Below are 16,602 nucleotides of genomic sequence, written 5' to 3'. Positions count from 1 at the left end.
ACTAAGTCAGTACAGTATGTTAGTTGTGATGGTTCCTTGCATAAACCCTTGATGAATGTGGAATACACAGTGAATTCCTTGATTTTACATTACAAAAAACAAGCATTAACATGCAACAGTGGCATCCACTGTTTGCTTAACAAGAGCGAATGGAGAAAAGAAACTATTAAGTCTGGATGATGTTGCGACTGTGAAAAGCAAGTATATTTGGGTCACGTGGGATTTGCAGTACTAATGGTATTGGCTGCTGTGATGTCTCTTGTTGGTGTACATTTGGAATTGCATCTCTTTGTAGCACCATTTATTGTGATATTTTCATTGGTCTCAAGACAAATTTCATTACCTTTTTAATTTTTGCTCTGTATGAGTCTGCTTCTAAGCTCAGTGGTCAGTGGATCTGGCTGCTATGTAGAGGGCCGTGTTCACTCCCATGTTACTGGCAGGTATTTTTTGTCAATGAGAGGACTGGCAAAGGATGCACTCAGCCTCCTGAGGCCAATTGAGGAGTTACTTAAATGAAAACTAGCAGCTCCGAGGTCAAGAAAGCTAACAATGGCTGGGAGAACGCTGTACTGGCCCTACGCCCCTCCACGCCATGTCCAGTGATGCCGTTGGCAGAGGATGACACTGCAGTCACTCAGTGCAGAGCTTTGCTTGCCTTCACTTCGCATGTGTATGATAAACAAAACACTATCTCTCCTGTTTCAGGAGCAATTATTTATTTGATTTATCAATCTTTTTTCTTTACATTTTTATTTAAGTTTCTATTTTTGTTTAATTCGTAACTTTTTTGTGGTCCCCAGTACAGCTGTAATGCATCTTTTATGATATTAATTTTATTTTCTCTCCAATAAATAGTTTAAGTTCTTCTTGTTGTAACCATTGAAATTTACTTCATAGCTTAAGTCTATTTTCTGAAACTAGCTATGACTTATTTACGATAAAAAATTTTTATGTGATTCTTCAACTTCTCCCGGCATATTTCTTGCTCGAACAGTCCATGGGTGTACTGCCGGTCCATAGTATCCAACGGGCACAATATTTCAGCAATCAGATATGTCGCCATCGTCAGGTGCACTGACGAGCTGAGCTCCTGAGGGCAAGCGGCCGTCCTAAATCCCCTTCCCCCGCGAGGCGTTCTCTCCGCGGTCTGCGGCCGCGCGTCGGCAGTCGCTGAGAGGCTGGCGTCGGCGTCTGTGGTGCCTCGTCCGCGCCGGTCGCTTGTTCGTTTTCTGGGACAGCGTCATTAGAGAGGCTATCGAAATTCGTACCAGGAACCGACTCGACAGAGATTGTGGCTATAACCTCAGCAAGGCATGGGAACCAGCACTGAGTCTAATTAAAAAGAGACTCAGCAAAGAAAACGAACGAATGACCAGGGTGGAAAAGGCAGTTACACTGACGCCATCACAGACGCCAAAACCAAGCCTCTCAGCGACCGACGACGCGCGGCCGCGGTCACGGGCCGCGGGAAGAACGCCTCACGGGGGAAGGGGATTTAGGGCAGCTGCCCGCCCTCAGGAGCTCAGTTCGTTAGCACACCTGACGATGGCGACATGTCTGATCACCTAAATATTGTGCCCGTTGGACACTATGGACCGGCAGTACACCCGTGGACTGTTGAAGCAAAAAATTTTTTGTTCATATCTTTCAAAGAAATATTTCTCTTATTTATATATCGTCAGAACTAATTTGAAATGTTGTTTTCTGTACATTGTAAATTCTTGCAATCAAGACTGTTTGTGATATTTGTGTTTCTAAATCTTCCAATGTTATGAGATAGTGACTACATAGTTCATATCGTTTGTCACATTCACTACATCACTGGTCAAAGCCAGTGGTTAGTGTTGTAATTTTCTCTTAACCTATTCATCTGAGAAGCAAACTCTTTTCATGTTAAATGAATTTTGTTTCACGTTGAAAAAAAAAAATTAAATTAGAGGACTTACTGTTTTGTATTAACTAATTTATTGTGTAAAGCATTTTCATGTTGAACATCTTTCACTGTCTGCTGAACAATGAGAGTCCTGTAACACTCTTTTGTGGCGCATGCTGCTTACAGATTTGATGGTTTATCTCATTTAAGAATGATGTTTTCAGTTCTGTTTGCTAGGAGATGATTAATCCATTCACAGAGTTGACCCAATATTCTGTTAGCTTGTGTTTTGTTTTGTTCACTAGGCTAAAGTGTGCAACTATATCAAACGCCTTACATAAAATAAGGAACATGACTTCAAGCTGGGTACTTCTACCTACTCTTTTCTGAATATTCTGTACAACGTCTTTACAGAAGATTTGATGATTTTGTGATGACTTCCCTGCTTTCTTTATTTCTTTGTTTGTTGTTCTCGGTGTTGACACACTGGCTGAAAAAATAGGGATTGGAAGTGCAACTACTGTCTACTATAAATGATGTAGCCGACACAGGCACAGTTGCGTTTCACAGTCTTTTACTTTCATTGTTCACAACCCCCCAACAGTTATATATGGCCAGTGCACTATTGTTTAACTTTAAATAAGCCTCATTAATAGTTTGCAGGTGAACATCCACATACTGCTAAAATAGTTTACTGATGAACATTTACGAGCCGTATAAACCTAACCACAAATTTCAAACAAATGGCCTAATTGTGTAGCACTTATTTCACTGTTAATTTGATGCATTGTTGTCGTTCTAACCAGCACTGGTTCCTTGTCTGAAACTCGGTCGTCGACTGACTGTCTCGGGACAAAAAATCGGGCCCTTATATATCCTCACAATAATAGGTGCTATGATTAATTTACGCTCTGTGCAAAATTCTACCAGATTACTTCCTCTTTCATTTCTCGCCCCCAATCCAAATTCACCTACTATGTTTCCTTCTCTTCCTTTTCCTACTATCAAGTTCCAGTCACCCATGACTATTAAATTTTCGCCTCCCTTCTTCACTATCTGCATAATTTCTTTTATCTCATCGTTCATTATCAATCTCTTCGTAATCTGTGGAGCTAGTTAGCATATAAACTTGTACTACTGTGGTAGGCGAGGGCTTCTTATCTATCTTGGCCACAATAATGCATTCACTATGCTGTTTGTAGTAGTTTATCCGCATTCCTATTTTCCTATTCAGTATTAAACCTACTCCTGCATTACCCCTATTTGATTTTGTAGTTATAAACCTGTATTCACCTGATCAGAAGTCTTGTTCCTCCTGCCACCGAACTTCACTAATTCCCACTATATCTAACTTTAACCTAGCCATTTCCCTTTTTAAATTTTCTAACCTACCTGCCCGATAAAGGGATCTGACATTCCACGCTCCGATCCGTAGAACACCAGTTTTCTTTCTTCTGATAACAACGTCGTCCTGAGTAGTCCCCGCCCGGAGTTCTGAATGGGGGACTATTTTACCTCCAGAATATTTTACCCAAGAGGACGCCATCATCATTTAACCATACAGTTAAGCTGCATGCCCTCGGGAAAAATTACGGCTGTAGTTTCCCTTTGCTTTCAGCCGTTCGCAGTACCAGCACAGCAAGGCCGTTTTGGTTAGTGTTACAAGGCCAGATCAGTCAATCATCCAGACTGTTGCCCCTGCAACTGCTGAAAAGGCTGCTGCCCCTCTTCAGGAACCACATGTTTGTCTGGCCTCTCAACAGAGACCCCTCTGTTGTGGTTGCACCTATGGTACACTGTATGTATCGCTGAGGCACGCAAGCCTCCCCACCAATGGCAAGGTCCATGGTTTATGCGGGGACTTAACTCATTAAATTAACTGAATAAATCGAAAAGACTCTGTCTTTTTAACAGTTTCTTCTGCTACAAGGGTTAGGCCGAATTATTTGTTTAAATCATGAAATTAAGAAATATAAGTATGCAAACAATACTTTCAACAAAACTGTTAGTTACTTAATTAAGAGCTGGCTTTGCTAACATGTTTTCGAATAGAGCCAAATATATCCTTTACAAATACTATTAGTTGTTCCACCAAATGTTTATATTTAGTACAGAATTTATATTTTTTTAGATGTCAACAATAGAATTTATCTTACAAAACAATTACTGATTTCACCCTATAACAAAAGATACCACCCAGGAATAGTCTAAATAAATTATAAAATCAATTACATACCTAAAACTATGCACAAAATTAGATTTGGTATTATACTCTTTAAAACTGAGGGCAAATCTTTCTCTTATGAAAATGCAGATTATACTCATGTATGTTAATGGTAATTAGTGAGAAATGGAAAAAAAAATGAATTTTAAGGAGGCAGATAGCAAACAAGCGGGGAATAAAAGTATCCCGTATTGCTTTGTCACAATTTCCTTAGGGGTGAATATTGGCTACCAAAAATGATTATTTGGTAGTAAGAAATGTATTTCATAATACTATGACAGATAGCTGTGAGTGGTATAAGCCTTTAGTTATGCACATCTGTCTATTGACCCATCTTGAAATGACCCGCATTTTTTCTCACCTCACTCAGAACACATGGTGGCACCAGTAGTCCACAATAAAGTAATTCTCAAGGTGAAGCAAATTCTTTTTATGCACTCTGTGTAGAATTGAACAGGTGTTCCACCAGATTTAGTAACTTATTGTCTTTTGGGCAATCTTCATTGGTTTTCTTTTCTGTGTTCACTTATCTCAACATTTGTTACTTCGGTGTTCATGCAGTGATCGAAAAGAGGAATGGCATTATGATCATAAACAGTTAGTTGGTTGTTTGTGTCATCCTCTGTTTCAGCAGTAGTTTCATCACTGAGCTCCTGGACTGATGTCTTTGACCTGTATACTGAGTTAACATAAAATGCAGACTACTTAAGACTTATCACCTGATCAGTGAAAAGAATTTCACTTTTGGATTCATAAAAGTTTTCATATGATACTCTTCTTATGTTCATTTTTACTTCATTTAAATCTGTAATGAAGTAGCCTATTTTACACTTGTGACATTCTAACTTGGCTATTGAACCACAATAGATCTTTCCCATATCTAATAAACTTGCTTGGCATGTTGTACAACACTTGGGAATTTTAGTCATAGGTACACCACATTATCAATGAAAGAGAGAACTGTATGTTGCTGACTGCTCAGAAATCTTTACCTATCTTTCTTAACATTCCTTTTAACCCATTCGGTAATTGATAATACAACAGCATTAGAGTAACTGATTTCCTCTTCTACACTAACTTAATTGCAAAGTTTTGACCTGTTTGTTATCAGGAGATCAAAGAAGTTGCCTTCCTAAGTCAGTTATCTTAGTAATTGCTGAATGTACTTAATACATTATGCTGCAAAGGCACCTCCAACATCACTGAGACTGCAGGATGTGGAATGGAGGAGGTTAGCCTCGTTTCTAGTTAAAGACTAACAGCAAAAATGTGCGGAGGCATCCAGACAGTGGTCATGATGTGTTAAGTGGAGAAATATGCTTCACAAATTGAAACCTGATGGTACCATCTGTATTTAACTGTTGTACAACTCCGAGATAGTACTGATTCCTATGGATCATGTTGATATGGCTCATTGGTAATTGAAGGAAGCTGGATTGTGTATGTGGAGCGATTTTCTCCCCCCCCCCCCCCCCAAGACTCATAGAATATATTTTCAGTCTCCTTATCATAAGTAGTAAACCACTATTTTGTATCACAAAAGAATGGTCTTCTCTTCATATGTGTATACTCGTGGGAATTAAGTTTGACCCACATTATGTTTATACCTTTATGCAAACTGGCTGGTATTATATACAGGCATGATTATCATTGGAGAGAGTTGACATGCCTCTTTCTATTTATGGTACCCTCAGTGCTGAGCATTATTATTATTATATCATGTAGCATGTAATGTGGAAGACTGAACATTATGTGAAATGATTTGTACAAAAGAAACTCGTCTGCCCATGGCAGTGAATGTTACGGCCAAGTTTTCTGAGTAGGCTGAAATGAAGCTGATCTGTTGTGCAGATACATACGACTTGAATCCCCATAATTAACATGTGGACGAGGTGGAGCAGCTCATAAGGTATGTTCTCTCCTGTAAAAATCACCGAAACTCTTGGATTTTTACATGATGTTGTTGGGAGATGTTAGTGCTGAATAGGGTCTATTTAACTAATCTGGATACGTTAGTGGCGGATCAGTTGTGTGTTGCACTTTTGATGCTTGGACAAGATTACTGCCCAAAGTCCAAACCAGTAAGCATGGTGTAATAATACCAACTAGTGCAAAATGTGTTACTCTAGAATTCTTTTTATGGCAATTATATAGATATGATGTGTGAACAAAGAAAAAACTAATTTCCTGTAGTTGCATCTAATGCCAGTCCTCGCCATAACCTCAGTGCTTATGTCGGCCCTGTGAGGGAGGCAGACCAGTACATGTACTTAATGCAGTGATATGCGGGATGTTCTCCACCTTGTGCAATAATGTAGTGTTTTCCTTGTGGCTTGCCATTATTGACACTGCCATTATCACCATCATTGTCATCACTGATTAGGTCTCTTCTTGTGCAACCGTCATGCGTATCTTCTACATTTGTATATCAATATCAACATGGAAGATGGAATGAGAGACAACAGCATTCTGTCAGCATTTTTCTGGGAGCTTTACTTAGCTTCGGCCATAAATACAATGTTTTCTGATGTATTACATTATAACCTTTCTTACTGCAGTGATTGTACATATATGTATTTACTGAACAACACACAGAAGTCTCTGTTTGGTAACACAGTATTGTCTACTATCTAAATATCAATGTACAGTCACAAGTAAGATGCAGGAAAGGAATCAGAAGTAACAGACTATTTTGCATTGTCATTTGTGAAGTTTCAGCACCCAGAAAGAGTGATCCACATAAATCCAAACTCAGGGCAGGTTACCAGCAACAAGTGACTAAGATTGCTGACAGATGGCACCCACCAGTACTGCCTTGTGTGTTCTCTAAAGGTTATTGTTACATCGGTCTTAGTAAAGAACTATCAGATGATGTGGAAACACAAAGCTACTACCAGTATACATTAAATGTTAAATAATTTCTGAATAAGTTCATATGTTGTGGAACGATTGGTTTTTGCTACCATTACAATTCAACTCATGTGGGTTCTGCTGCTATGACAGTAATGCGTATGTGGAACCAGTAAATAGAAAAGTGTAATACATACCAAAGAGTGGGCACTGGCCCGTGTAGACCACACTGTGGAATAATGTCATCTTGTTCATATGTCTTAAATAAACATACAACTTTTGTCCACAATATTCAATTGATGCTGGAACACTGCAGTGATTGTTGACCTGTCTGCACGTAGCAATTTATGCCATCTGCTGCAGCACAAGATGTTACGTAGAATTCAAAAAGTTATTCTAGGTCGTTTGTTTCACATAAAGAGGAATGCCACATAATCTGCATGGGTAGAAATTACTGTTAGAGTCCCACAGGGTTCAATAATTGGCTCACTGCTGTTCCTGTTAAACATTAATGATGTACCATTTAATTTGAATCAGGAGGCATATTAGCAGATGATACAAGCATTGTTGTGCATCCAACCAGAGAAGTATCAACAGAGAAAATATAAAATGAAGTTTTTGTGATAATTACTGACAGGTTTTGCACAAATGGGCAAGCTTTTTAAGCTTAAAAATATGCATCTCATACAGTTTTTGCTCTAAAAAAATACTCCACCTTCTTTTACCTTGATAAAACAACAAAAAATAATAAATAGTGTAGAGAATTGTAAATTCTTTGGTGTGCATGTTTAGAGGAAAATTTAAAATGGGAAAACCATATAGTAGGTCTGCTAAAATCTTTGGGTTTTGGCTACTTTTGCTGTAATTGCAAACTTTGGGCATATAGAAAAAAGTATGTTAAGACAGCTCATTTACACAATCCATCACCATTGTCGATACACACAAGGGCCATCAGACTTGTTAATCATGGATATTGATGAGTCCTGGGTACATTGTTGAAGGGACATGTCCTGACTACCCAGGTAGCGGCTTTTCATGCAATGCCACACAGTTTCAGAGAAATTTGATGAAGTTTTACACCTAACTTCTACACCATAAAATTAGTAATGTTTCAAGCAGGCAGGCGTAGTACAGCGGCTAATGTTAATGGTTACCATGCTGGCGGTATGGGTACAAATCCTGAAGGTGTACTTTTATTTTTAAATTTCATCACTACGAGGGAACAGGCCGTACAAATACATTCTTTAATTCTGCATCAGTTTAGTGCACTCGCTTTCACAGGAATGATCAAATATGCATGGTGTGCAGCAAAGTTGATCAGAAAAGGAACAATCATTTTGAATCCAATGAAATGTATCTTCTGGTATCCTTTCTGAAAAAATCCATATTCCTTTAACAGAATAGATGTCATTAAATCTGTGTGGTGCTCCAAGGATTTGTGTTTCAGTTGCTTGTACTACAAATACCATCCAGAATCCTGTTCCGCACAGCAAGCAGTAGTAAGTAAGGTGATACCTAACTCAGTCTGGAAGTCAGTTGTGTGAATTCGTTCTGCAGCTGGAGGGATTATAATGAAACAGTGGAAATGATCAATCTTCTCATTGATCCTGTACTGCCCAAAATAATAAACATTTTAATCATACTCATGAAGTACTATGTAAATAAGAAAGTAATCATTTTGAGTGTTCATATGGCATAGGCCATACATGCATAAGTACAGTTAACTGAAGGGCTAGGGAAAAATGGTTACTAAATTGTATAGGACAATAGCAAGTAGAAGAGCATCAACTTGCTATGTTTCAGGCACTTCATTTTATACTGAATTCTCGCGGTCAGATATCAGATATGTCTCTGTAATCCTGACGTCTATGTATTTTCACTAATCTCATCATTTCTGTCACATATATCTGTTCTTGATGTTCTATTTTTCACAATCATTGGAGCATTTTTCATTTGGGTGGCCACAGTGTCTGTAGTTACATTTCAATTACTAGAAGTATTACCTTCAGTAATTGTTGCAGTATATCAAACTTCTGATGCACTATGAATATCTCACTTCACCTATGGTTTGCTTTTCCATCACTATACCACTTGTGCATATATTTTACTACTTTTATGTAACTCTAATTTTCTAACAACTGCCGATGAGAGAAGCAGCAGATTTAGCTTGCTTCCCCATGTGTGTTTCTGTGATTTCCTAATTTTTTTCCTATTGGATTATGTCGCAAGCAGGCACTTACTTTGCATATTACATAGTATTTATCTTTAGCCTAAATTTTTGTTTTTATATTGTATTGCAAAACTCGAAAGGTGTATTTTCTTCATTTCAGCGCATGGAATCCATGTTATTGAGCTTCCAGTCAGATTTGGGAAGCATCAGCAGTGAGATACTGTTCCTACAGAGGAAATCAGTTGCAATGAGCCAGCAGCTTCATAATCGTCAGGCTGTGAGGGCACCACTAAGTCAGTTCATAGATGAGATGGCTGTTTCTGAGACATTAATAAAGTAGGTGTCTCATCAGAAATAAGCTTAAATCCAATTCTAATTATAGAATGTAATGAATGTGAAAGAACTTCCAGGAGATGCTACTTCAGTTCCCAAAGGAATTAAAGCTCTTCATATTCTTGTTACTTGTTTGAAAATAGTTTATTCATTACTACCATGAGCTTGTTAGATGGGTGCCACATATCATGACCCTCTAGTCTAGTGAATCAAACTGGTCATTGACTAAGCACTTATAGCAAGGTTCTAGTGGTAGCAGGGGTTGCCCTTTACCTTAATTTGACAGTAGGATAATGTGTACGTGTGTTTTGTGGATGACTGTGATGAGTTCTCTTGCACTGTTTTGTCACACTTTGTTAATGTTGGAATGGTGAATAGTGAAAAAAGTGTGAGAAGAAGAGGAACAGTAGTGGGCATGGTGAATAGTGAAAAAAAGTGAGAAGAGTAACAGTAGTGCAACTATGTAGCCTACTCCTCAAATTGCTGCAAGAAAGGCACAGAATTTAACATTGTGTATGTTTTGAAGAGTCTGCCTTCATCAAGACACAATTTCTTGTTTTTTCTCTCTTCACTCATACATGTGTCGGTGGTGTTAATGTAAACATGAGGGAATTTCACGTGTGTTACTTAACAGCATATTTTTTGGTTCGTATCACTGTCCGAGTTCTTCTGTAGAACTGATATTTCAGTACACTTTGTTGTCTGCAATTTTGTTGTTGTTTGTGATTTCAACATTGTCTAAACACTTTGAACTGTGACTGCATCACAGAGTTTTATTGTTTATGATAAGTATAGAAGAATCATATCGAGATGAGTTTAACATTTTCAGTTCACAGACTGAATGTCTTAAGTTAAATTTCCATAATCAACATTTCAAGTAGTATATTAATTTAATTTTCATTACAAAGAATTATTGCTACTGACTTCTTGAAATATATATTTATATGACTAGCATTTTGGCCATTTCTAGCTCATGCTGAGACAAGATGTGCAGAAGTATGTAGTCCTATACAGTGAATGTTCCTAGAGGCAAACGTAATGTCAGGAGTGCCCAGGGAAGAGTGATATGACTGCTATTTTTCTCTATATCTGCGAACCATCTGATGGATAGGGTGACCAAAAATCTGCAACTGTTTGCTGATAATGCTATATTTTATGGGAAAGTGTCATCATTGAGTGACTGTTGGAGGATACAGAAGGATTTCAATAGAATTTCTTGGTGGTGCAGTGGATAGCAGCTTGCTCTAAATATGGGGAAAGTAAGTTAATTCAGATAAATATTAAAAACAATCCTGTAAGGTTCATACACAGTATTAGCTTTGTGCTGCTTGACACAGTTATGTTGCATAAATATATAGATGTAACACTGTACAGCAACATGAAATGGAGCTAGCACATAAGGCCATCTGTAAGGAAGGCAAATGATCGATTTCAGTTTATTGGGGAATTCCAAGAAAGTGTAGCTCACCGCTATAGCAGACCAAGTATAGAAGACTGATGTGACCCATTCTTGAGTGCTGCTGGATTGGTTGAGATTCACACCAAGTTTGATTTAAGGAAGACATGGAAGCAGTTCAGAAGCATGCTGCTAAACCTATTACTTATAGGTTCAGTCAACAATTCAGTATTAATGCAGCCAAAATTTTTACAGAGAATCTAATGGTATTCTGGAAGGATAGATTAATGGTGTGATAGTAGTTTACCTTGTAGAGAAATTGAAGTAGATAGTTCATGTGAGTTAGTATGGGTATACCTGACAACAATAAAAAATTAATTGTAATTTCCTTTTACTGAAGCGGAAGAGTTCAGAGAAAACTTTGAGTATTGTCTCAAATAAGTATCCCACTCATACAATCTTAGTTGGTGGCGATTTCAATCTACCCTCGATATGTGGGTGGAAATATGTGCTGAAAGCCAGTAGTAGGTTTAAAACATCATTAGAAGCTGTACTAAATCTTTTCTCTGAAAGTTATTTTGAGAAATCAGTTCATGAGCCCACTCAGAGTGTAAAGGGTTGCGAAAATATTGTTGACCTCTTAGCAACAAATAATCCTGAGCTAATAGGGAGCTTCATGATGGATACAGGGTTAGTGACCACAATGTCATTGTGGTGAGACTGACCACCACAACATCCAAATCTGCCAAAAGTGAACGCAAAATATATCTCTTTAATAAAAGCAGATATAGATTTAGTTGATGCCTTCTTAAGAGGCAGTCTACACTCCTTCCAAACTACATAAGTGTAGACCAGATGTGGCTTAAATTCAGGGAAATAGTACCTGGGAAAATTGAGAGATTTATATGGAATAAATTACTGAAAGATGGTACTGATCTCCTTTGTTACACAAAGCTGGTCACAACACTGTTGTAGAAGCAATAAAAAAAAGCATGCCAAACTTAAAGGAACAAAAAATATCCAAGATTGGTGATGTTTTACTGATATTTAGCACAGCCTTCAATGCAAGATGCTTTTTAATAGCTTCCGCAATGAAACTTTCTCTCTAAATCTGACAGAAAATCCAGAGAGATTCTGGTAGCATGTAACGTACACCAGTGGCAAGACACGATCAGTACCTTCACTGCATGATACCAATGGTACTATTACCAACAGTGTCGTACCGAGTGAGGTGGCGCAGTGGTTAAACACTGGACTCGCATTCGGGAGGACGACGGTTCAATCCCGCGTCCGGCCATCCTGATTTAGGTTTACCGTGATTTCCCTAAATCGCTCCAGGCAAATGCTGGGATGGTCCCTTTCAAAGGGCACGGCCGACTTCCTTCCCCGTCCTTCCCTAATCCGATGAGACTGATGACCTCGCTGTCTGGTCTCCTTCTCCAAAACAACCCAACCCAACCAACAGTGTCACTAAAGCAGAGTTATTAAACTTAGTTTTTCGAAATACCTTCACCAACGAAGATGAAATAAGTATTCCAGATTTGAATCAAGATCTGCTGCCAACATGAGTAACATGGATGTAGATAACCTCAGTGTAGGGAAGCAGCTGAAACCACTCAATCCAGTCCAGACACCAGTTGGGATCCTATTAAAGTATGCTGATACAATAGCTCCATGTTTAGTAGTCACATACAACTGCTCGCTTGACAAAGAATCTATACCAACAAAAGACTGGAATGTTGCATAAGTCACACCAATATTCAGGAAAAGAGGTACGAGCAATCCAGTGAATTACAGACCAATATCACTGACATTGATTTGCAGTAGGACTAAGGAAAATGTACTATGTTCAAACATTATAAATTACCTTGAAGAAAATAGACTATTGACATGTAGTCAGCAAGGATTCAGAAAATATTGTTTTTGTAGAAAACAACTAGTTGTTTACTCATGTGAATTAATAAGTGCTACGATAGGGGATCTCAAATTGAATCCATATTTCTAGATTTCCAGAAGGCTTTTGACACCATTCCTCACAAGAGACTTCTAATCAGATTGCTTGCCAATGGAGTATTGCTTCAGTTGTGTGACTGAATTAATGATTTCCTGTCAGAAATGTTGCAGTATATAATAATCAACAGAAATTTATGGAGTAAAAAAGATGTGATATGCAGTGTTCCCCAAAGAAATGTTATTGGCTGTCTGCTGTTCCTAATTTATATAAATGATTTAGAAGACAATCCAAGTAGCCCTCTTGGTCCTTTGCAGATGATGCTGTCATTTACTGTACAGGAACAGATTTAGACAAAATATGTGTATGGTGCTAAAATGGCAACTGTCCCCAAATAAAGGAAAGTGTGAGGTTATCCATATCAAAATGAAAAGGAATCCGCCAGATTTCAGTTACTCAATAAATCGCACAAATCTGAAGGCTGTTAATTCAACTAAATACTTAGGGATTCCAACTTGAAGCTCGAACGCTCCGAGGTGGTTTGCTTTTTCAGCACTCAAAAAATTAAGCCACAGCTTATAACTGATATGAAATGTGCTTGATAAACAGTTTTCTTAATGACTAAATCAGTTACTTTATTTAGATCTGTTATTGCACAAACAAATCTGTTTTAATTGCTTCACTAAACAATCCCTGTGACAAGTGCACAGCAAGGTTTTGTTCATAACAACTCTAAGAAATTTAACAGGGTCTGCGGTGATCAGTTGTCTGCCCTCGTAATTTAACTGTGAAATATATTCAGCAGTTTATTTGGTCCTGAAATGTGCAGTTTGTGTTTTTGTCAGGTTCAGTTTCACAGCATTATTATTCACTTAAATTTCAAGTCATTAAAGAGTTTGTTAGGGTTCTGTGCTAGCTCATTATTTTTACAGCACTCCACTCGATGTTGAATAGCAAACTGGACTGGCATTCTGGAGGATGAAGGTTCAAACCCACGTACGGCCATCCTGATTTAGATTGTTTGTGATTTTCCTAAATCATGTCTGGGCTGGTTCCTTTGAAAAGGCATGGTCATCTTCTTTCCCCATACTTCCCTAACCCGATGGGACCGATGAGCTCACTGTTTGGTCCCCTCCCCCAAATCAATCAACCAACCTACCTCTGCTGTTGAATTGTGTGCATACAGGATCGAGTCCGAAATTACTTTAAATGATGTGTCTTTCATTAGTATAGGATCATTGAGGGGGCCTAATGTGCTCGTTTGTATTTTCTTCCAGCTAGAACTGGTTTTTCTCCTTTTTGTTGTATGACTACCCTCTGTTTTCTATTTTTGTGGTATAATGAAAACCAGCTTAAAGATTTTCTATGAGAACCATAAGCAGCCATTTTGTGAAGCAGCAGCAGCTTATCGTTTAGTGTATCAAATGCTTTAGTGAGGTCGTAAATGATACCAGATACCCACTGCATGGCATTTGCTTGTATTAGTGATCAGTTTGTGGCGGCCTTTTGCTGCACAGCTGTCATAGCAGTTCTGTACGTCCCTAGCTCATAACGGGCATCTACTAAGGCAGTGAGTTTCTCACTTCAGGTGTTACTTCCGTCTCTAGCTGTCGATCTTGCCATGTGATCAGATACCTGCATACTAAAATCACTAGCTGCCAATAGAGAACTATAGCCTGGTCCACAGTGAGACTTCACCAACCTAGCCTCGACCTGTCTCCGGCTCCTCTTCGTGGCATCTACCTCAGTTCCTGCTCCATGCCTACATCATTACAGACACTATGTGGCGGCATGTGCCACGAAGTTTCAAGAGGCACCCACACCAAGCCCTCTCTTCCCCTGCTATACAGCTGGGCATGTAAATGGTGTTTCGTGCCACGTCTCCTGCGAGTGGCTATTAATTCCATGCCTCGCATTGGAATATCGTTGTGCTGGTGAAACTCAGGGATGAGGCTGCCATCTTGTACAGTGTCCACCTTTTCTGCTGTACTGTACCTTTTTCCAGTGCCAAACAAACTGGCAAGTGACTTTGTTCAGAACTTATGAATTTCGAGATTATTTTGTGTGTTTCTTTTTATTTGCATAGTCGGAAATTGGGTGTGTTCCTTGACCGCAAGTGAACACTTTTCCTTTTGTGTTGCCTACCACGCTTTGCTCTTCTATTTGGTAATCGACTTATAAATTAGATAAAAAAAACATCCTACAGTAGTGACCTGGCAGTAGGCTTCATCGAATTAATTTCCTATTTTGGCATAGTGTTGGCTGCCTCGTTCCATTAGTGCTTGTTTTGATTCTTGCCCGCACCATCAGCAGCTTCCATTTTCGTGCTACAAACACTAGTGTTTCACATCACAAGCCATTTTCTTGCGTGTTTTGCTGTCCTTTGTTCAATCTAGCAGCCATAGCTTCCCCTTCTGCCCCACCTAACACCTCGCCATACTCGGCTGCTGCTCCAGCGCCACATGACATGTCATCGCTGAGCTAACCAAATGCCTTGTGGAACTGGTACAAAGCAATGGAGACCTGCACATGCAACTAATGGCAACATGACTACCAGCAGTCCAGCCACCGGTGCCAGACTCCATGTCAACACCCACAACGACCCCTACTTCTGCCGCCTCTGCTGCCATCCCTCCCTGCCTTAATGCACCAATGCCTGTTGCCCTGCATGCCATCACCATTTTGTCCAGCCATGCTATGGCTCACATAATGCCTTTCAATCCGAGGTAACTGTGCCTGTGGTTTTCCCTGGTAGACGCCATCTTCACCAACTTTGGCACAACCCAAGATGCCACCAAGGTCGCTATGATGATCTGCCAGGTTGAGGTGACATAAGTGATGGAGATCCGTGATGACATTTCATCGCCCTCAACCACCGACCGCTACAAGACACTCTGGTGCCACCATGTGACACAAATCTCGTTGTCTGAAATGCAGTGCGCCCAGATCCTCCTTTCCCTCAAGCAATGCAGGATCTGGATACCCTAGCAGTTTCTATGCCACTTGTAAAGCCTGACAGAGACACACATGGTCTCTGATTGCTTCCAATACAATATCTGAGTGGCTCTCCTCCTGGCACAGACAGCTGTGTCATCACATGCTGACCTCTCCCTCATCGACAGCATCAGCCTCGCTGACCAGGTTCACGAGACACTAATCTCCCTGCCTGCAACCACTGCTGCAGCCCTAGCCAACCAGCCAATACCTCTCATAACATAATCAACATGTGCTGGTAACAGAAGTGTTTTAGCCGGGCGCTATGAACTGCAGGGACCACTGTTCTTGTCACCCAAAACCCAATGGCTGCTGGGATTAGGTGTCTGTGGTTGTTGCAAGATCTCCCAGTGCTTGTTTGCCCATGATGTATGCTCTGTCTGCCTTTCCTGATTGACATGGGCTCAGAGTTGTCTATCTTTCCGTGGTGGCTTGTATGAGACTCTGGCACCACCTCAGCCATTCTCCTGATGGCAGTAAACTACTCCACCATCACCATGTATGGTATACACCACTGTGACCTCATCCTTCAATAGGATATTTATTGGACCTTTACCTTCGCTGGTGTCACTGACCCCATTATCATAGCGGACTTCATCAGACTCTTATCTCTTGCTCCCTGATATTGCAGGTCATTGACTGCAACACCAGTAGATCAATGTAGTGTACCGCTTGTTTCGCTGTTCTTTTCGACGTGAAACTGGTGACCTATTCCAGTCCCTATGCTGATCTAGTGCCGCAATTTCCTGCTCCCACACACCCTTCCAGCGTGCCTCAGGAGGTCCGCCATTCAACTGTCCACTACATC

At 39.7% G+C, this 16,602-nt stretch overlaps 1 protein-coding gene across 2 annotated transcripts in view; it reads left to right on the top strand.

Moving 5' to 3' along the window:
• The window catches only part of LOC126262376 (vacuolar protein sorting-associated protein 52 homolog), a 109,255-nt gene that overhangs the window by 20,010 nt on the left and 72,643 nt on the right, over nt 1–16,602 (top strand). For both annotated transcript variants that reach the window (XM_049958972.1, XM_049958973.1), the window contains exon 3: nt 9,281–9,456. In XM_049958972.1, coding sequence (XP_049814929.1) covers nt 9,281–9,456 — 176 coding nt within the window. The remainder of the gene's footprint in view (nt 1–9,280; nt 9,457–16,602) is intronic.

The sequence above is a fragment of the Schistocerca nitens genome, chromosome 6 (assembly GCF_023898315.1).
Source record: "Schistocerca nitens isolate TAMUIC-IGC-003100 chromosome 6, iqSchNite1.1, whole genome shotgun sequence".
Classification (NCBI taxonomy): domain Eukaryota; kingdom Metazoa; phylum Arthropoda; class Insecta; order Orthoptera; family Acrididae; genus Schistocerca; species Schistocerca nitens.
This window is presented reverse-complemented; position numbering and strand designations above follow the sequence as displayed.